General features: G+C 40.2%; 1 protein-coding gene across 1 annotated transcript; it reads left to right on the top strand.

The window, feature by feature from the left end:
- Positions 1-78: 78 nt before the first annotated feature.
- Positions 79-22,457, top strand: LOC137258754 (uncharacterized). Its single transcript, XM_067796442.1, has 13 exons — positions 79-123; positions 2,244-2,439; positions 3,136-3,331; positions 4,658-4,769; positions 5,629-5,800; positions 9,736-10,537; positions 10,708-10,914; positions 14,992-15,101; positions 16,000-16,064; positions 16,287-16,418; positions 17,853-17,990; positions 18,404-18,508; positions 19,096-22,457. The coding sequence occupies exons 1-13, from the start codon at positions 110-112 to the stop codon at positions 19,214-19,216; spliced, it is 2,370 nt and encodes a 789-aa protein (XP_067652543.1). The 5' UTR covers positions 79-109; the 3' UTR covers positions 19,217-22,457.
- The last annotated feature ends 497 nt before the right edge of the window (positions 22,458-22,954 follow it).

Here is a 22,954-nt window from a genome sequence, read left to right as displayed (position 1 = left end):
CAGAATTAATCTACATGACTAAACATTTGATCCAATTTCGGATTAGCCGCAAACACAGTTTTAAGAGACATCGGGAAAACAAATTTACAGGCGGTATTTTCAAGATGTCATGGTTATAAGGAGGTAATTACACATTTTGAGGTGGAAGAAACCTAATTAAGGTCATAGATTATGATTTACGTGGAATACACTAACTTGTTCGTAAGCCTGCTATCTTTGACAATGGAACTTGCAAGTGTAAGAAGTTTAGGATGATTTTGTTGGGTTGGAGCCACTATAGTAATAGGAAATATTCGTCACCCAGGCAGGAAAAGAAAGAAACGCTAGCTCAAAGCCTAACCCTAATCCTGACCCTAACCCAAACTCTGAAAACCTAACCCTATAACCGTCACTTTACCCTGAGAATCAGAAGAAAGGATTATCGTTAAACATGGTATTTGTCACAAAATAAGGTAGCAAAATTATTCTGTAATCACATGCTAGAATCTCGGAGATGTGCAGATGATTTATCATATCCCAGTGTTAGGGGTTTTCGACGGTATAAGACAAGAACGTATTTTTTATCCTTAATATCATTTTAAGTTTTGATTTTGCTAACCTTGAGTGATAAAGGTATATTCATCTATTTCACAAAAAAGCTTCATGTGTTTCCAACAAAAATAGCGTTTTTACATCGTATCTGCGAAACTGCAGTCGCTTGTCACATCCGGGTATTGTTGTATGTGTTTTCGACGGTGAGCCATACTTTTCCCTCCGCACTGCGAGAGAGTGTTTTGATCACGTGGCTTCCTGTTTCATACATAACCTGTCACTTGCAGACGACTGATCTTGTTGAATTTTGCTCGCTCAGTTTTGTTATATAGGCAATTGATTTTGCATCTGAAGTGGTATTAACGATCAAGGGTAAATAATATTGTTGTTTAATTGCTCTTTACATAACGTAATTTCTTGATTTCAATTGTCAATAAAACATCTCACGACAGGAACTGATCATTCGCCCTACCGATGAAACTGTTTGTGCACTCCGATTGCACACATACTTCCTCGATATAGCGCTAGCAATGGAATCGTCGAAATCACCAGAACGTCGAATTCAGCTCGCTTTGGGATATAAATACATTTGACTCCCAAGCCTATGTAAGATTGTTGTCGACAATGTTCAAGTGGTACCTTACATCATATTACATATCATCATACGATAGTGACATCCCAAAGTGAGCTGAATTTGACGTTCTGGTGATTTTGATGATTGCATTGCTAGCGCTATATTGGGGAAGTATGTGTACAATCAGAGTGCACAGACCATTTCATCGGTTGAGTGGATGCCCAGTTCGTTTTATTGACAATTGAAATCCAGAAGTAAAGTTATGTAAAGAGCAAATAAACATCAATATTATTTACCCAAGATTGTTAAAACCACTTCAGATGCAAATGCCTTTGCCTGTGTAACAAAAAATAGCGATGGAAATTCAGCATGATCAGTCGTCTGCTGTTCATAGGTTATGTATTAAACAGGAAGCCACGTGATCAAAACACTCTCTCGCTGTGCGGAGGTAAAAGTATTTCTCATTGTCGAAGACACATACAAAGTACTTGGATGTGGCAAGCTGCTACAGTTTTGCTGATATGATGTCATGAACGCTATTTTTTTGTTTCAAAGGCATTTTTTAGGCTATTTTTGTAGGAAACACATGATATTTTTGTGTGAAATAGATGAATATATCTTTATCACTCAAGGTTAGCAAAATCGAAACTTTCAATGATATTTAAGATAAAAATCATGTTTTTGTCTTACATAGTTGAAAACCACTAACACCAGGATATTGCATCATGATGTTTATTTTTCTTTGGGGTCAGTCTGTCATGCTTTGTCCCTGTGATGAAATGATAAGCTGAGGGTCCAACACATGTTTATTTTTTATTAATCTTCATAATCAGGCTACACAGCCATGTTTTTTTCAAGCTCGTGCCAGAGGAGACAACTCATTCTTCTTTAAAAGTGTTCCCTTTTGCGAAACGAAGTAAATCATGTAACGTTACACAGTCCATAAGGCTGAAGGGACCATTGTCGGCAAATCAGAAATGTGCAGATTCCAATATTGGTCTGAGATACATGTTCTATGTTTATGTATGAACTTTATGCATTTGTAAATAATTAATTGATATCGTACGTATTGACAAGTTCCAGATGTATAATATAATGTAAAAATCATAGGTCCATGTATTGTTTTTTCATTTATCAGGAAAATGTCAAAGCACACTCCCCGGAATTTGATCCAACAATATGCAGACAATGTTGCAACAGAGAAAAGCACCCATCCAGCGAGGAAGAGAAGGCCTGTGTCGCAGTCTCCGACATATGGTTCATCTTCCAAATCAGCTTCTGCATCAAAGCGACAGAGAGCTGCCCTTGAAGAGGACTTGACCCCAAGACACCTTGTATGTGTATAGTTTGGATATTATAAATAGCTATAGGTTTTGGACTGTGTCTTATTTTGCTCTTTTGCGAACACCCAACCCCTATACCGACATTTCTTTTGCTATTTTTCCCCTTCCATCAATGCATTTTCTTCTTGCATCCTTGCACTCTCTTCTCCCTCTTTGCCCCCACCCCTCACACACACTTTATCAAATGAACAGTTGCTATAGGAATAGACCCGTTGAAGATCCAAATTAGAATTTATCTGCAAGAACCAGTGTTTGCCGTAAGAGGCGACTGATGGGCTCGAGTGGTCAGGCTTGCTGACTTGGTTGATACATGTCATTGTATCCCATTTGTGTAGATTGATGCTCATGCTGTTGATCACTGGATTATCTGGTCTTGTCCCGACCCTAGCAGGAACGTTGCTGAGTACGTCATTGAGCAACAAAACCAAAGCCCACATTTGCGTGCATTTATATATTTTTCGATATCTGAATAAATAGTAAGGTGTCAAATTTATAATGACATGACCAATCAAACTAAAACCCTAAGTACCCCTATCCTTTTCCCACAGGCCCAAACCTATCCTATAATACATGACCATTCCCTGATGATGTTAATCATAGTCATGGTTTTATTTCAAATTAGTTCAAATATGGTATTTCAAGTTGAAATGAATGTACCTTTGCAGAGGTATTCACACAATATTTCAGATTCAAGGTTTTATTGACACACAAGATACTGCAGTTCCATCAACACGAAAGAGCAAGAGAGTTGGGGAGTTACCTCCCCCTTCTTCTACCAAGGTGAAAAAGTCACGCCGGCGATCCTCCCTGGGGATTCCATCAATGGATAAAGTTGTCAGTCAGTTTACACCAAGAACAATGATCAAAGGTTTCTTGGATCAAGGCGAGTGTTATCGGAAACTGCCGTTTTACTTGCAGTGTACTGTTAAATTAGGTTTCTAACGGTTAAATTTACAAGTCTTGTGTTCTGTCTTGACACCTTCAACTGCAATGTTTTTTTTGAGATAAGAAAATGAGATGAGTGTCTGAAGTAATTCTTCCACTTCCAACAAGCCATGTGATCTGGTGACTTCTAACTGTAAGCTCCAGATCAGCTATTGACTATGTGGGTGTGATACCCATACTTTTGAAACTAAGTGGGTACTTCCTGTTTCAAGTGGGTATCTGTTCTTTTTGATATCCACAATATTTCTAAAATCTGCTAATATGGCTTTATCCACTTGTTCTGAAAGAAATAATATGTGCCTTCTTCTACATCTGTTTTGATGGAGTGAACAGCTAATGGTGCAAGTTCTATAAAAAAATTACCATCAATTTAATATGTTTGTGAAACAGAGGGCTTGCTTTAAAATTTATTTAGCAGTCCTCAGATGAAATAGTTTTCTGTTTGTAGAGTAAAAAAATGAGATACTTTATTTTGAATGTGTTTAAGTTTTCGACCACGTTTACTCGACATTATGATTATGAATTGTTTTCGGAGCTTATAAAAAGAACACAGATATTTGACTGGTTGCTATTTACTGATGGGCCAATCACTGAAAAGTTGACAAACCATGGTTGGTATTCTATCTGTGTTGTGTATCAAAATTACATTATTCAAGATTCTTTTAACCACAAAAATTTGGAGATGGAAAAACTGGACTATTTCAATTGGCTTGAATTGATTTTGGTGGAGTGATGTGTTCATCAAAGATAATACCCCTGATTTATGCATCAAAGATAATGCAGCACTTAATGTAGTCACCAAAGACAATGCACCTGGTATATTCAGCAACGGTGATGCACTTGATGTGTTCATCAAAAATAACACATAACTCTCTCTTCTCTCTCTCATAAAAGATATTGCACTTGATATATTTATCAAAGATAATGCAACAGATGTATCCCTAAAAATAATGCATTTGATATATTCAGCAAAGATAATTAAGTACTTGATATATTCAGCAAATATAATGAAGTGCTTGATGTATGCATCAAAGATAATGGACCTGATGTATTCAGCAAAGATAATGCTCTTGATGTATTCTTCAAAGATGGTATACTGATATATTCATCAAATATAATACACCTGCTGTATTCATGAAAGATAATGCAAGTGATATATTCATCAAAGATAATACACTTGCTATATTCAGCAAAATATTTCACTGGAAATTTTCAGCAAAGATAATCTACTTGTTTTATTTGGCAATGACATTTTGAATTGTAGGTTTGGAACAAACACCAGAAGTGAGAGTAGCCAAGGGAGACAAATCTGTTTCCCGGTCAAGTGTAGGAGACCTCCCCGACAATGAAATAAGCTTTCAGCCAATAGAAGTGAGGTAATTCTCTTAATCAATTACATGTACAGTTTTAGAAACCTTTTTGAGATAATTAGGTAAGCCCTTAGTGTTATTTAGGTTCTGTACATGAATATATAGAGACCTATATATATATAGCTTCTGAATGGCAAGACATCTGATGTACGATTTCTTCTTCTTTATCAGCCATGGGCACATTATTGTTGAGTACATGACAGCCATTAACACTACCCATAAAACAATGGGGTAGATTTTCGTTTGTAATTCACTTAGTTTAAAGGTCAAGGCTGCTTTGATGTTCATTTGCTCAGGAAATGTGCTGCAAATCGTTTCATTCAGGAAATATTGTTGTATGGAATGGAGACTTTCTCACAACCACAATAACAGTTTGTTACAAGTTATGTATGTACATATGATTCAGTAACATTAAAGGTCAAGGACAGCTGGTTTATGTGGTGTATAGCAGCAAAAGGTGTCTGAGTCAAGGTCAAGGATTTCTATAGGGTCTAGGTTAAAGGGTCAAAGATTGTGATTGTGATTTGATCTGTGGTATCAGTAATGACTGAAAGGAAGTGCTGGATTTGATTAAGTCTTCATCAGCTATGGCAAATATAAGAGGTAACCAATTGTGTTGTATGATTTGTTTGATTGTGTGGATCAGATAATAAGCAATTCCTCTGGAATGTATCCAGTGTGTTATAAAGCTGGAATAGTGCTGGAACGAACAGCAACAATGTCATTATTGCATGTAAGGAATGAAAATCCTTTCATATCAACCTTTCAGTGCTGTGGCTTGACCATAGGGCCATCACACTGACCCATATGCTTATTCACAATTACCACCTGTGAGGAAAGACTAATCGTGTATTCATACTTCCAGCTTCCATGAAAATAAGCTTACCAAGGAAGCACAGAAGACCCGTGGTGGCAGGCAGAGGCTGCCCATAAACATCGTCCGGCGTAGAAGTGAAAAGCTTGCCAAACAGCAGCAGAGTGGAAAAGAGCTGGAGTTCTCAACTGATGAAGATGAGGAACATAGTGCCGAGGAACAGGTATATCATGAGGAGATACCAACTGATGTATCTTTTTATATTTACCATCCCAATTATTGTGTGAAGACACAGGTTTTTCCTTATCCTGACTCATGCTTATTTCTTATCTCCTCTTCCCTGGCGAAGGTAGTGGAACACCTGAAATCCCTTTAAGTTCCCTTCTAAAAGAAGCAGACGTAAAATACACTCACCCACATATAGCCTCCCCTTTCCAGCGCAACCGGTCATGTGACCTGCCATGCTCTTTACTCTCTCCTTATCGCCCGGCGAGGGCGGCTGAAGTTACCTGGAATCTCCACTATGGCGATAAGTTTTTCAATTATTTCGGTCCTTTAACTATAGTTGTGTTGAATGCAGTATTTGGTTTATGTATATGTATGACAATTTGTTTATTCGTGATTATTGTGTGTTGATATAGCACATATTTCGTCATCTCCGTTGATGAAATGGTGTTTACAGTGTAAATTACGGCTGTAAGCGGTTGACCCGCTTTTAGTTTCTCCGGCATGTAAGTCCTTATGTTCTTCCACTATTTGCTGTGAACATTACAGAAATGTATCTGTTTCAGAATTTATTGCAGAAATTCGTTCTTTTCACAGGCGTGCAGGGGACAGGCATTGTTGACTTTCATTAGTCATGTCTAATTGGGTGATTTAGCTTTGGGTAACCATTTTTTTTCATTAACTGCTGAATTTCGTTCCAGTTATCAGTCAGATGTGTCCCCGGGGTTATACTTTGGGTCCAGCGAGTCGTCCCCTAGACCACAGAAGAGTACTTCATCGGGAACGGGGCCGTCAGAGTCTAAGAAGTGTAGATCACCATTGTCGTCAAAGACGGCGTCGTCTGCAACGAAGTCATCTCAGAATTGACATTCTTTGACGAAGAAGTCCTGTGGTGACGAGATTGTCCCTCTACAGGAACGACATATCTACGATGAGCCACCGTTGATGCAACATGAGCTTGGGAAGGTCATGCTGAAGAAGAACGAAGACTACAGTCTTCAACTACGTTGACAGCTGCTCCTAGATCGGCCATGACTACATCATCACCGCTCCGGATCGTCAGACAAGGTAGACTTCGTCAGCAGCCTCGGTCATCGTGGCAGACATCTCTACGAGGCAGCCATCACTGCACTCAACACACCTGTTCGATGCAGACGTCTGCATCCAACGTGAGCTTGATAAGGTCATCTAAACAACAGTTGGAGATGAAAGTGGTGATGCATGTTATCCATCACTGATCGAGAGACAAGTTACTGACGGACAACTTAACAGTAGCCTTCTACGTAAAAAAGGGTCAACTAGGTCAATGAGACCTCCATCTCTATTACACCTGACGTTTCTACTCTTCAACGTGGTCGACAGTGTGAATCTCCAAATAAAAGTATCTCACATACCAGGAGCCTGCAACATCATGCATATGGCAGAGGCCTTATCTCGCCCTCTTTGTCTATCACCAACAGAGTATACGTATATGCTGCATTGAGAGACGTTTTAACTAATCAGCTGGAGGTTTGGATCACTGCAAATAGACATATTTGTAACAAGGTTCAACTAACAGACAGCAGCATTTGTGTCACTGGCACCAGATCCGTTAACTTGGGCATCAGACGCTCTCGGCATCTCATGGGAAGGACTGAATGCATTCGCGTTTCCTCCTCCAGTGCTGCTACCAAGAGTCATTGAGAAAATCAGACAGCTGCCAGGTCAACCGGACAGACAGTTCTGCATGTCAGCCTTGTCTTCAATACTTCTACCTCATGACTACTGAGACAGCTGAAGGCAACATATCTGCAGATAGCAGAATATTTGTCACTTATGACATTCCAGAGGTCTGAAAGACTCTACATTATCTACATACTTGGCAGCTCTCAGCTCAGTTGTCACCATGGAAATGGGAACCAAGCTGACTAAAGTACCTGAGCTATTTGCCATTCTACACTCCTTCAAGTTGGAATATCAACAGCATGGGATCTAAACATTGTACTTCAACATCTCACAAGTGATGCATACGAACCGCTTGATCGGACCTCATTTGAACTGCTAATTCAGAAGATGCTGTTTTTAACTTGACTTAGCTACAGCTGCATGCGTGTCATGCTCTAGACTTCAACCGCATGAGCTTTGATGCAAATCATCAGCAGACAGCTCATCCTAGAATTTTATTGCGGAAAATCAACTGCCAGGTCAACTGGATAGACAATTCCACATACCAGCATTATCTTCAATCCTGAAACCTCATGATACTCAAGATTTATTATTATGTTCAGTCAGAGCATTGAAAATATACATCGTACATACCAAGTCTAGAAGGCAACGTTTCAAGCGCCTATTTATCTCTATATCCAATAAGACACCTACGGAAGTATCCCACAACACTATCTCAGTGTAGATCAGAGCTGTTATATTGAGAGCCTATAAAGCAGCAGGATTGGATCCTCTGTGAGCCTCCAACCCACATGAAGTCAGAGCCACATGAAGCTGTTGCAAGTAGTCTTGACTGCAATATCTTGACATTCAGTTGCATCAGAAACTAGCAGGATGCTAGTTACTTTCGATGTCACCACATTCCAGTCAATGAAACCTTCTGTTGAAGATAAGTTCGACTGGATGTGATCACCCCAGAACCTACAATGAATATTTGAAGAGTAGGACTGAATTATTACCCTTACAAGTTCCCGTTGGGGGGAAAATTATTCGACTTTATTTTGTCAGTCAGCAGAATCCAGCATGGCCTCACCCACCACCGTTTCCGCCTGATTCTGTAAGCAATGAGCATGAGTCAGGATAAGGAAAAATTTTTCTGAAAGTAATTTTCTGAATAAAATTGATATTTTATACTTATCCTGACTCATGACAAAAGCCCTCCCAGCCGCCCCGCACAGGCATGCTGAATTACTTAATTCTTGTGACGGGCAATGTACAAGGAGAGAGCAAAGAGCATGTCAGGTGACATGACTGGTTGCGCTTGATAGGGGAGGCTATACATGGGTGAGTGTGTTTTATGTCTGCTTCTTTTAGAAGGGAACTTCAAGGGATTTCATGTGTTCCACTACCTTCACCAGGGAAGAGGAGATAAGCAATAAGTATGAGTTCGGATAAGTATAAAATATCAAGTTTATTCAGAAAATTACATTTTTGTGTGTTTACATTCTCAAGAAGGAGTGAGTAGGTGAACTTTGTTTTATGCCACGCTCAGCAGTATTTAAGCAATATGGTGGCGTTCTGTCAATGATCGAGTCTGGACCAGACTATCCAGTGATCAACTGCATAAGCACCGATCTGTGTTGATCTGTGACTGGGGAACTGATGACATGTGTTAACCAAGTCAGCAAGCCTGACGACGCGATCCTGTCAGTCGCCAGTTACACCAAGAAAGAGACTGCTTGTTTGTTGTTTGATGTCACAGGTTCCAGATGTATGATGTTTGTCTGTGAAAAGACCAGTCCAGACAATCCAGTGATTCATGTCATGAAGATCAATTTGCACAACTGGAATATGGTCACAGTGTTCACGAATAGTATTTCATAGTAACAGAACATTCAGTCCTTTAAATATCAGATGTCTGTCTGACCCACTGAAAATTCAAAGGACCCACAGAATAAAATTAATACACATTTCAGATTTTACATTTCTAATTATTGGCATTAAAATTACTAACATATTATAATGACACACATTATAAACATAAATTTATAAACAGTGAACAAGTGTCACATGCCACAAATAACAACTTCAGACAAAGTTATTGTGATATATTCAGTCAGACACTAGGGTCAGTGGGTTGGGGACTTCTGTCTGACCGTTGGCAAATCTGCTGGATTTTTCAGAGGGTCAGACACTATTTGTGAACACTGTGCTCGCTCGCTCGCTCACTCACTCACTCACTCACTCACTCACTCTCTTACTCACTCACTCGCTCGCTTGTGTATTCAGACCATGGAGATTGGCAGGGAAGCTAACAGATCAAGGAGAAGGAGTGCACACAGGTCTTTGCGAGATGTATCTGACACTTCAGCCAAAGATGATACATCTGCATTGGAATCACCAAGGAAGTCGCTGTCCCATAGCAGAATCACACCATCCAAAAGACAATCCATTGCTTCTTCGAAGAATGTTTCTGGTGTTACACCCAGTAGGAGCTTGTCAGATGTTTCAGACGCCTACCTCTCTCCAGATAGTACGCTCAAGACAAGGACACCTAAGGAGACCAGATCATCAAGAAGAGGTACTCCCAGTAGCAACAGACGATCTGGCAATATGTCAGTATCTCCAGGATCCATTGTTAGTGATGGCAAAGTCAAAAGTGCACATGCCATAGAACGTGGGGGAGGGGACATGATAGCAGATGTGGGGGAGGATGTGGATTCTGAGGATGAAGGGTCATTTGTTATGGGAGAGAAGAGTGTGTCAAAATCGAAATCAAGAAAAAGCAATGATTCAGAATTGGATTCAGACCATGAACACAGTCAGATCAAATCCAAGTCCAGAAGAGATAGTTCATTGGACAGCACATCAAGCCGATATGTTGAAGGTAGTAGGCCTGCCTCGAGGGCAAGCTTATCAAGATCACGGTCAAGGTCAAGAATTGAAGATCAGGGTCATTCGTCTCCTAGTCGAGTTGATGCTTCTGTTTCCAGTTTTGAATCAAAATCACGTTTGAATCTTAAAGACAGAGCAAGCCTTAAATCGAGGTCGATGTCAAAATCAAAACTGGCAGAAGGATCAGATAATGATGGTAAGTTATTCTGATTATCTTTGATGACAGATGGAATGTCTTTGTGTATATTCACAATTTGTCAGATATCTGATGATGGGCTCTATGGCAAGAAACTGTTCTTACGGGGTTGTTACAGTCTCTGACGTAGATGACTGAATGCCATTAAACCCCATATACTTTTCTTCCAGAAAATGATGATGACCTGTCATCACGTATGACACAGGGCACTGGTTATATACCATATGACTTTCCTGAAGACGAACCTCGTAGTGGCCGGTCCTCTCCCAGACACACCACAGGACTCGTGGACAATGTCTATGACTTTCATGATGATAGTCCTTCCAAGAAGATCATTGGAAAATTGGTGCAGACGTTACAACAATCTGCATCAGCAGGTAAGCATCGTTTGGAATTAAAGGGAGTCCTTGAACATTTGATGTGTATACATGTATTCAGATCTAGGGCTTGTGGTCAATGTGCAAAGTATTTTCCAATTCTTTTTCAGAAGAATTCCTCCTTGGGGTACATATAAGCATTAAAATGTTCATTTTAAAATACCCATGACAGTTGTAAAAATATTGTAATAAATATTTTACAAAACAAAAATCTCATATTTGTCTTGTGAGACCATCACTGCAGCGCTCCCCATCAGGCCCATCAGACCCATCAGGCCCCCTACAGCCAAGGGCAAGACTTGCCAAGAATACCTGTCTGAAGACTAGTTCTGTAGTGTTGTAACCAGATAATTCCACTAGGAGAGATTTAACAGTTCGTGCATCGTGTGTGCACATTAAATGGTAGCTTAAAGTAAAGCAAACCAGTTTTTTAGCCTTGTAATACTGTTTTATTTATATTTGGAGAACAGGCTAGATTTTGGCATGCGGGTAAAAAATTTGACCAGCCAGTCCTGTAGACAGGCTAGATTTTCTGCATCTTTCCTACTCTGGGCCAGTCAGGACTTTACAACCCCCCAAGTGGTGGACAACTGTGTCTATGCGTTGGTCGTCCTGGGGGTACCTTGGGAAGCTCCTTAGCTTCTGCCAGGCAAGGATTTTGGCTTTCGCCTTTCACCTCAAATGTTTCAGTGCTGAAGTATGCATACCGCTCCTTAGAGGAGCCGCACCACAATGCTGTCCTGTGCTTGAAGGTAACAATCCAATCTATCTCTGTTTCAGTAGCTGCAGAGGCAGTTAATGGATGTGGGTGGGGCAGAGGAGGACATAGCTTCCCCTATCCTTGCACAGCAGCTGACAAGGTCCAATCTTGTCTGGCCTGAGACTCCATTAGGGTATTGGTGTAGATAGATGAAGCAGATATGGGCCTCTGTCGTCTTAGGCTCTCTTTTGCTCATTATTCACCCGCTATAAAAGTGGCAGTACTGGTGCTGCCCGACAGAATGGGGTCTACCATCTTTCCTGGGTCAACCAGAGTAGTGTGGGAGGCAGTCTCTACCTTGAAAGACTCCTAGCCCTTACTGGAGCAGCCTCATTCGTCTCACTCGTGGCCCCCGGTCCTTGCTCCTGCTTATCCTTCGGCTCTGGCCAAGGAGTTAGCTAAGTGGACTCAGCCATTGCATGCACGGAAAGGTATGGGTAAGTGCAGAGGCAAGGACCAGTCTTTTCAGAGGAAGAGGAAGTTGGCCCAGGCTTTCCAACAGTAATTCCTCCAGAGCCTTTGTTGCCAAGCATTTGGTGTACTGCAACCGTTGGAGGTTCATTGTCTTCTGTCACATATCCCTGTCTGTGGTCAGCTTTCCTCTCGGAATGGGAAAAAGTCACCTCCAATGCCTGGGTCCTATCCACACTCAGGGAAGGCCGCATGTCACAGCAGAAGTGAAAACCACCTCTGTTTTCTGGAATCCGTCACACTCCGGTATCAGTTGTCAAGGAGAAAGCCCTCCATGCCGAGGTCCAGTTATCAAGGTGGCCATCGAAGTGGTTCCAGTGGGTCAGGAACAATAGGGTTTTTACTTGACTTATTTCCTGGTCATCTGGATGGTGGGTTCAGACCTATTCTAAATCTCAAAGGTCAGACCAATATGTTACAGGTACCATCATTCAAAATGGAGACACTGCAGTCAGTGATCTCATCTGTGGAAAAAGGTGACTGGCTCATGTCCATTGACCTCAAAGATGTGTACCTGCATGTCCCTATGCACCCTATGTACCTCAGGTATTCCTTCGATGGGTCGTGCTATCGGTTCTGTGTTCTCCTCTTCCGCATCAGCTCCTAGGGTGTTCACCAAACTAACATTAGTTCAAACGCAAGTTGCCAGATCACAGGGCACATGCTGCCACCCTAGATTACTGGCCCCTTCATGCACTTGCTGCTAACGTGGTCAAGATGCAACATTTTCTGTGATGAGTAGTCTCACAGTTCAGCTGGATTATCTATCTCTAGAAATCACTGCTTGTTCCCACACAAGATCTGATCTTCTTGGGTATGAGTTTCGAGACAGCACAAGGGAAGGTCTCTCTGTCTCCAGGCCGTACCTCCAAGGTTCAGAGAATTGTACTACAATTTCTCCCCAAGAGACCCCAAGGGCTTCAGCTCGGACAGTTTTCAGTTGCTAGGCAACATGGCAGCAACAATGGACATTGTTTGGAGGGAGTAGTTGAGGGTGTGACCCATTCAGTATGCCTACTTGGATGTGCTTCCACAGTGAGGTATACAAGACCATTCTCAACACTCCGGGGTGGGTGATTCCACATTTATTGTGGTAGACACTGGTAACCTGGACATCCCTTCACCAGTTCTTTCAATTCACAGAGACGCTTTCCCTCACAGGGTGGGATGGGGTGTTCTGGGCGACCTGTCAGTCTGAGGCCTGTGGTCACAGAACGAAACACGACTGCACATCAAAGTGTTAGAATTGAGAGCTGTCCGGCTAGTGTTCAGACACTTTCAGGAGAGGGTTTGTGGTTGTCTGGTCCTGAAGCAGCGCGGTACAGTATCTCCGTCTCGCCTGCTAGAGGCTTGGCAGTTTCTGCTGTGGTGCGACCGGTTTGACATTCTGGTGATGCCCGTCTATCTCCCTGGGGTGAACAATGTTTGAGCGGATACTTTCCAAGTCGACTGGATGGGCAGGATGCTGTGGGTGTTCCCACCTCTACCCCTGATTCCCAAGGACCTCTTGCAGCTTGCCTCCCAACCAGCTCGACTGCTTGTGCTCCTTACACCTCTTTGGTTGGCTGAAAACTGGTTTCTGGTATTACTGGTATTTCTGGCTCGGCATCCTGTACTATTACCCATTTGACTGGACCTGTTACCCCAGAAAGGCACACCACACCCGAATCCCAGGATTCGGTTTGTGGCGTGGCCACTGTCCGTTATCACATCCGAGCGAGTGAAATTCCTGGCTTCAAGAAGGGATTTGACAAACGTATGTATATGAGAATAGATGGACCCACTATGCGCACTGGTGTGGCGTCAGGGGCATTCTTGTTCCCTTTTTTCAACTGTATTTGAAGTACTGGAGTTTTTACAGTCTCCGATAGAAGCTGGCTTAGCCATGTCTACTGTCAATGGTTACTCCATGGCTGTCCCTGCCTTACTCATTCCAGCAGACAGTGCTCTCTTGGTACAGCACACTCATGTGCAGTGCTTTCTCGCAGGCATGGATAGGATCCGTACGTTATGTATGGTCTATTTCCCGATGTCAGTGACTTTCCGCTCAGTAATGGGAAACAACAGGGGAAAATACCTCTGTTTTGGAAGCTTCGTAGCAATAACGTGCAGGGTATTATGTAATGACAAGTATCGTTTGAAAACACTGAACATCAACAATATCAGTGTACCCGTGCAAAAAGTATTTTCACAGTTGTGAGAAGCAATTTTATTGGATAAAGACTGGTTTATAATGACACTTTTTTGCCTCCTGTCTCCTATGAAGACTGTGATTGGTCAGAATCGTGGATGTGTTAATAGACAGCCAATCATATTACAGCAATGGGTATAATCCTTGTAAACAAGAAAACTTTGGATTCAATTGGAAAAAAAGATCACCACTGATAGTATAGTATGGAAGTAAGTGGAGATATTGTGCTAGGTTATGACCTGTGACAAAAATGGTTCTTGCATATATGTTAGCATATAAATATATCATGTCTTAGCGTGATATTTGAGGTGTGGTAAGCTGCTCGAGATATCACTTGAATTACATTAAAAGATCATGCAAAGAAGATGGAAATATTAAGTTGTAATGTATGTTTGACAACTTTTATGAGTACTGTAATCGGGTGTATTCTTCAGTTTGACGATGATGTTACATTATAATTGAAGAAACAATGTTGTTTTAGTTAACTGTGTTGTTTTTTTCAAAGCATTTCGCAAGAATGATACGTTGCAGAACAGTCTAGAGGTACATTTACGCAATATTTTCAGAATATTTCCGGTTTATAGTATTTTGAATGTGTGGAAACATTGATTTGAGATTTTAAAATATATTACTTCTTTGATTTTCATAGACAAAGGTGACCGTGGTCCATCTGTGAGAGATGAAATCTCTGATAAGGAGGATGAGTCTCATAGTGCAAGGGAAAGGGAGCACCACGATACAGGGAGTTCTGACGAGGAGGACCAAGTATGTTACCCCTTCAGTTTGTTAACGTTTTATGTTCCCTTATGTTGGCCACTATTTCAGGTACTGTCACATGGGACTTCAGTTGGCCGCTTTTCTAACTAACTGTCACACTAGTATTAGATGAAAGGAGACTATGAACTCAGATGTAAGTTTGTAAGGAGTGTTAATCGTAATAAAAATAAAGACGAAGTCCACTTCATGTCTGAATGTGATAAATATGTAACACCATAGAAAACATGTTTATATAACTCTATTTTTCAAAGCCTTTCGCAAGATAATGTTATCATTTGTATTACTTTTTCTACATGGGCTTATGGCCTACAAACTGAAATAAACTACAGTGGAAGCTGTATAAACCAGCATTCACTGGGACTGAAGAATCAATCCGGTTTAGACAACGTGCTGGATTGTAGGGCTGATGATAAATGTACAAGGCACACAAGTGGACTGAGATTTTATGCCAGTGTTGACACCGGATTTGACAGATGCTGGTTTTGAGAGCTTCCACTGTATTGTGGTACGTCCCTTTATTTGGCCACCAGTTTGAGTAATGTCACACAGCCTTTCAATTGGCCACCAGTTTGAGTACTGTCATACAGCCCTTCAATTGGCCACCAGTTTGAGTACTGTCATACAGCCCTTCAATTGGCCACCAGTTTGAGTACTGTCATACACCCTTTCAGTAGGCCACCATTTTGAGTACTGTCATCTGGCTCTTCAAATGGCCACCAGTTTGAGTACTGTCATACAGTCCTGCTATTTTAAGCACAGTCATGGATGTCTTTAGTTACCACTGTGAACCGTGCAATCTCAGAACCTTTGCCCTCTTGTCAGCACCTAGCAGGAGCAGTGATGGTTCCTGTCACGATTTTGTTTCATTGTCTGTTTCTGTTGGCAGTCTGATGATGGTGATAATAGTTTTCATGGTGAACCGGAAGAGAGCATAATCCCTGCAGCAGATGGGTAAGTCTCCAACTGGATATTCACCAGAAGTGTGCATACTGAATATCACCTGTTTTCTATGAGTCTTAAATAGATATAGGAAGGTTAACTAGCTTTTTCCAGATTTGTTGGTAATATAGGCTCATATTAGGTCTAAAGTAGTTTGTTCTGAGCAAGGAAATATGTCAAAGTGCCTAGTTTATTTTTCTTTATCTAGTTTTCATCAATGCTTTTCCTCTGTAGGGAAACACATGAATACTACACCCCACTTCGGACTCCCCACTTGAAAAAGAAACTAAGCTCAAGGAAGACGTTGCCTGTAGTCACTTCAACTCCTAAACCCCCATCTGTACAGCAGGGGGGAAAAGCTGCCAAGTAAGGATCTACTTGAACTATCGAAGTTCAAGGGCTACATTCTGTCATTGAATATTTGCAATGTTCCAAGAATGTATATTTTCATTTCTAACAGGACTCTTAGCTGACATCTGATTCTCACTTGTTATTTGCATGTGTAGTTAATATAGAACACAATATATTTTTTACCCCAGTTCGTGCATTAGTTCAATGCTGCATTGAGTTATATTCTAGTTATGTGACAGCTATGCATCTGTATGAGACGATCCAGTGGTTGATGACATACACCTAGCAACTGATCTATGTGACTGGTATACAATGAACCATCAACCGAAAAACAGCAGTGGATCTATTTTGTAAACTACAGCTATTTTAATGTGTCACAGGTTCTTGTCTCTTATTGTCCCGAGACAAATAATGGAAAATATAGTTGTTTGAAAAGCTGTTTAGTAGCTTGTAATTTGCAAGTTCGGCATCAGGAAATGTTGATACATGTCATCTAAGGCTGACAGGTGACAATCAAATGTGAATTCAAATTGTCATGACGTCACAGGTAAAAGCCCATGAATTTCCTCACGTCAGACACAGGTAGCACGTACAGCTCCTGTTAGTAGATAGTTGAGAGGCAGCCCCAGGATAGAAGAATGAAGAAATACAACTGCCGGCACCATATATTTATCACCAATTGTGTGTTCTGAACAATTGGGCTTTTGGCAAATGTTCTTCATTATAAATGGGGACGTGGTTGGCGAGCTGCCTAAGGCGGCAGGCTAGTAATCCAGTGAGCTTGGAGGTGTCAGACTCACTCACCTGTAACTGGGTGTGAAAAACCTTGGAGTCAACTTTGTGTGCAGACTCTTTCAGTGCTGTCACAACCACTAGTGTACAGTACACAACTCTGTGCACTTGAAAGAACCCACAAATCTGTTGGTAAAAGACCAGATGGCGGCCACAGGAATACACGCAAACAAAAACTTGCAAGAACAGCCACATGCAGTGAGCTTGGACAAAGTATTGTGACTATGTGTCCCAGTCCACCCAGCAGTGAATGGGTACCTCATAAGGATGGGAAAGCAGCAATAACTTGGTGAGCCTTGTGGCTGTAAGAGTTGTACGATCCCCAAGGAGTTGAGATTGATAATACAGTGTTGCAGTTGAGATTCATTTCCAATGATCAAGGAAAACTACCAGCACCGTCATCATGTACTAGTTGTGTGGATATGAATGGTTATAATATCCTGTAATAGTAATAAATAGTATTGTGATGTTGAGTGTGTATATCGAAACTTGTTTGTGGGTATGTGTGAATTTTGTCTTGTAGCTACATGGCTGAAATAATACTGACTTGATGTAAATTACAACCCAACCCCAAAAAGCTGTTACTTGCCTTAAACTTGTATCTTCATGTAGAAACACTTTCACAACATTTAATGTGCCCGAAACCTTTCCTTGCAGGAAGAAGGAAAGTAAGAAACGAGCCCAGCAGAAGAAAATCAGCAATAGCTACATGCCAACTAGTGTTGTTAGAGGTGCATTTTCTCACTTCTGTCCTGGAAAAGTCTCCAAAGATGCCATTGCTGAAGTGGAAAAAGCGTAAGTGGTTCTACATTCTTAAAAGTGTGTTGTGCTTTATGTATATGCAAACTACTGAAGGTTACCATTGTAGGATATTACTGTTGCTAAATATTTGTTAAATCAGTATGTTCAAGTTGCTGAAATAGTAAATATTTGTTAAATCTGTATGTTCAAGTTGCTGAGATCGTAAATGTTTGTTAAATCAGTATGTTCAAGTTGCTGAGATAGTAAATATTTGTTAAATCAGTATGATAAGTGTTAAGTTCAACTCACTCATTTTAATTCCAGAAGCATTTTGTAAGTTTGAAATAAAGATTCTGTGAGCTTATGCTGTATTTAGCCGTTTCAGAGTTTCTTCTTGCAAAGAAGTGGTTACTATTACAACAGATGATGTTAAGGCAAAAGATTCTGACTATTGACTGTTTTAACAGGTCTGCTCAGTTTTGGGAAAATGCGGCCAAAGACTTGGAGACATATGCTCTTCACGCACATCGCAAGACTATTGAAGAATCGGATGTGGAATTGCTGATGAAGAGGTAGTTTCAGTTTCATGATATTTTGAAATCTAAAAAGTGCACCACTTGGAGTACTTTTTAACATTCCAGATACAAGGTATTACAGATTCCTTGTCTCTTCAATACTGCTTTACAGAATTCATGAGGTATCTTCCCACCAGGGGGCACTTTCCACCATGCCATCCATCAGTTACCTCCCCTCATAGCCAATGCTGTCTTTATCACCCTTCATTGCCCATGTCTGCAAAGCTGAATTAGATTTCTAATTTCCAGATTTGTTGTATGCGTTAGTATCACATCTAAGATAATTTTAGAGAAGTGGCAAGAGCCATGGTTCCAAATAAAATGCCTTTATTCAGACATCATGCATGGTTTACTTGCATGATGACAGGGTGTTTTGTGAAACACAGATGTAATTAATGAATGGTGGCTTGTTTAATAAGGTTGTCTTTTATGACATAATAAGATATTTTACAGTTATGGATGTGATTAGCCAGAAAATATATTCTTGTTTCTTCAGTGTGAAAAACCTACAGTAATGAAACGATTATTTGTGTCAGTTTTTAATGTGATTTAGAAGTATCAAAGAGAATCTCTTCTTATTACAGGCAGAAGTTTGTTACCCCAAAGGAGTCCTTGTATTGTCTGGTGGAGAAATATCTGCCCTTGGAGCTGAGACAAGAGATAATCCCCATATCTCGATCAGGCAATAAGATAGAGCTGAAATAAGACTTCCTATTCAAAGATAGGAACTGGTGCTTAAACTCCTAGTGTATGCCAGCCATCATTTTCCTCAGCAGTTGAAGTAAAACTGATAGACTCAGTCAGTTGTCATGTGTGTTCATGTACATCCCTAATTATTTTCTGTGTACACGGTACTTGATATTTAGGGCAGCTTGTCATATTACAGATCTGGGTTTGATTCAGACATTGGTAAATCATGTTAAGCCCATAACAGGCATCCTCAAAATGTTGCTGAAATACTGCAGTAAGTGGTGTTAGATCATATCCACTCTTTGATTTCTTGCCCTGCAAGTTTAAAATTCAATTATCATAAATTATATTTCCGTTTTCCAAGGCATATTATACTGCAACAGTATAACATTATGGGAAGAGAATAATATTTTTCCGGTTTTGTTTCCTCGAAATAGCATTTTGACTCTCATGATAATTGTTTTCGTTTTTGATTTAAGGAGCAAACTGTTTTACAGTTGTGCTTGCATTAAGGATGTTGAATAAAATTTAGAGTTTTATTGGATACACAGAGATGCCAACCACTCCGATTTTTGAGAAGAGTTACTCCAATTTTCCAACACAAAATTCACTCTCCGATTTGTCTGTAAAAATACTCTGATTTTTAGAAAATACAAATATGTTTATAAATTTAGAATGTTTGAAAGAATTTTAGGAAATATGCTTTTGAATATGTTCATTTTAGTTAAGTATTTTCTGGTTAAGTATACCCAGAAATTGCATATTTCCAGCAGACTAAATCAATTTTTGCAGGGTAGGCACGCCCCCCACCCCAGACACCCACCGTCAAAAGGGTCCCGATCCCCCTCTCATGCTCACCATCAGGACTTTGGGCAAGGCATGACTCCGCTTTCATTTGATTCAGAGTTGGTATCTCTGGATACATATTATGAACAACCTCAACTCCTAAGACAGTGTGGTTATTTCATTGTAGATATTTGTAATATAAGGTTACAGTGCCAATATTTTATTACATTTTATAGGGACATTATGCTGTCAATAAATGCACAGCAGCATAGGTGCTGAAGTATGCAATGCATTTATTTTGTATTTATTTCTGGTAGTACTTGTTAATAGATGGTATGGACTTCTCGCAGTTGAGGCAGCCATGTCAGTTGTTCACTAAGGAGATTAAATAGTCTTGTAATGAATGTGTGTGCTCATTGTACCAAACACCAACGTTTTACTCCCCACATGGTTATTGTGTTTAAAATATTATTGCCAAGAATATTTTTCTGAACTACTACAAGTTTTTTATACAACAAATAAACTTTTTTGTTTTGGTCCTATTTTAACCATGACATGAAAAGACTTATGGTTTGTCTAAAGTGGAATACAACAGTCATACTTAAAAAACATGTGGTTAATTAATACTATGTGACTAAAAGTTGCCAGAATGTTGTCTGCTTCACTCTCGTCTGCCAACGAAATCCCAGACAGGTTAGGTAACTCTGCAGCAAATAGGAAGTGATGTAATGTGAGGAAGGATTTTCAGTTAGTTGTGTATAAGGTGTAAAACAAGCTCATAAATTTGTTGATCTCTTGACGTAAACAAACACATGCCTAATCGTTGTGTTGCTGTTAATTGCTCCTAGGGGTCAGGTGATGGTTTCACAATGCACAGATTTCCACCAGACCCTGCATTTCATGCAAAATGGGTTATATTTTGCAGTGCGAAGCGAGTGTCGTGGAAGCCTGTAGTATACAATAAGTCGAATGGCCTGACCCTACCACACTTCCAAGGTATAAAATGCTATTTAGATTTGTTTTCATGGAGTTAAAAAATCAAAACTACATAGCAGTTGTAGTAAATGATTAGTGATGAAAAGGATTTTGCACAACACATCTTGTAACACAATGATTCTTCATTGGAAGAGAAGTTGTGGTCAAATGACAATGATATTGTTAGTAGTGTTATAATGATACCCTCCTCTCATTTAAGAGTGTAATTGTTATGTTATAAGCTATGTCATGCAAAGTCCTACTGTCAATCAATCAGCTACATGTTTTACTAAGCCAATGAAAACAAACCTAAACACTATTTATTCTCAGACAGGCGGATGTTTACAACAGTGCGCCACCACTGTGACGTCATGGGCTAAAGTCATTTCGAGAATCAATTAGATTATGGTTTGTTTTCATTAAGTTAGAACATTATAACTACTTCCTACCTCTAGTTAAATATGTATTTGAATCATGGCAAAAAAAGATTTTGCATGACACATCTTGTAACATGAAATGTATAACCGTGAAAAAACTAAGCATTTTTGACAGAATCGTGCAAGAAGACAAGTTGATGGGGTTTCATTTATAATGGTGCCAATAACTGATTTATGTGTTTGTACCCAACTTAGAGTATATGTGATCTTTATAAGTTGGTTGGTTTGTTTAACACTGCACTCAGCAATATTCCAGCGATGTAAGGCAGCAAAAATATTCGAAGAGTTAACACTCAGTGGTGTTCTGGGCACTATCATCAACAAGTACATCTTGTATTTTTGGGAGTTTGTGGTCACTTTAACAATAAGAGAAACATGAAACTGCCTGTGAAATGAGTATGTGCAGGTTGAAGCAGTGTTGATCTTTATGGCATTAATGTGGCTTAGTAATTTACAGTTGCTCTCACCATCTCCATGTTACAAGCTGTTGTGTATGTCAGTTTTCATGATGCTTTTAGCAGAACAAAACAGGCCTGTGGATTGTTTCCAAATGTATTAAAATACATTTCTGTTAAATATAACATGTTCTGTTCACTGTAGCAAGTACATATGTGATGACTCTGTTTGTGTATGTTGTTACCTGTGAACATCAAGGTCACTGCCATGACCCAATTGGTTGAAGTGATAGGCGTCTGTGTCTCTACATTCAAACACAGCAGGAAAGCCTTAAGGGACTTAGGGTTTCCGTTAATTTCTTGTATGTACAGCATCCTTCTTCTTTTCAGTGTAAGCTGTACACTGACAGCAGAAAGGAAACTCATATAATGTCGCTTCTTTGTATAAAGTTGCCTTTAATGTAAAACAACCAATAAACACAAATACGATGAGTATATTGGCAGTATGTTATAATTCACTCGCTGTTAGCGGGTATTTTGAAGTGGGACCAATGACTGGTCAGTACGATATATGAGTTGAAGGACACCTGCTCCAGACACTGACTGACCCATATCTGGTTCTCATCATCCAATCCTTATAGCAGTCTCTTATGGAAGATTCTGTGGTTCCTGTGATTGGATTTACAGTGTTCATGATGTCGACCACAGGGTTTCCTCATCCTGACTTGATCTAGATCACCAAAGTGTGAGAGGAAGTGATGCTGGTTCTATAACATTTCACTAATTTTCAGTGCTGCCTACAATCAAACCCGGGCCTTTGGTGTGACGAGTGAACACTTTAACCACTAGGCTACTTCACCCCTGCAAAGTGAAGGTGACTGGTGTAGACTCCAACGTTCAATGCATCTCTGCACATGTTCCAGATGTGGAAGTTAAATATGAAACTAGTTGCTTTTGGGTCTCAAATGGTTTTGAAGGGCAATTTGCATCTCTGAGGTATGATTGAGCATGTTCAGTTTATCTCAGCTTTGAACAGTTAAGCTTTATGACATGTCCACTTCATACAGGAGTAAAACCTGAAGTCATAGTTCAGGACTACAGGTATCGTGACTGTTGTAGCCAAGTGAATATAACCAGCCAAGAATATGCCTAATTAACAG

This window comes from Haliotis asinina, chromosome 12 (genome assembly GCF_037392515.1).
Source record: "Haliotis asinina isolate JCU_RB_2024 chromosome 12, JCU_Hal_asi_v2, whole genome shotgun sequence".
NCBI lineage: Eukaryota > Metazoa > Mollusca > Gastropoda > Lepetellida > Haliotidae > Haliotis > Haliotis asinina.
This window is presented reverse-complemented; position numbering and strand designations above follow the sequence as displayed.

Coding starts and splice junctions, on each gene's coding strand:
- LOC137258754 (XM_067796442.1), top strand. Junction 2,440..3,135: donor ACTTGACCCCAAGACACCTT/GTATGTGTATAG, acceptor ACAATATTTCAG/ATTCAAGGTTTTATTGACAC. Junction 10,915..14,991: donor ACAACAATCTGCATCAGCAG/GTAAGCATCGTT, acceptor TCATAGACAAAG/GTGACCGTGGTCCATCTGTG.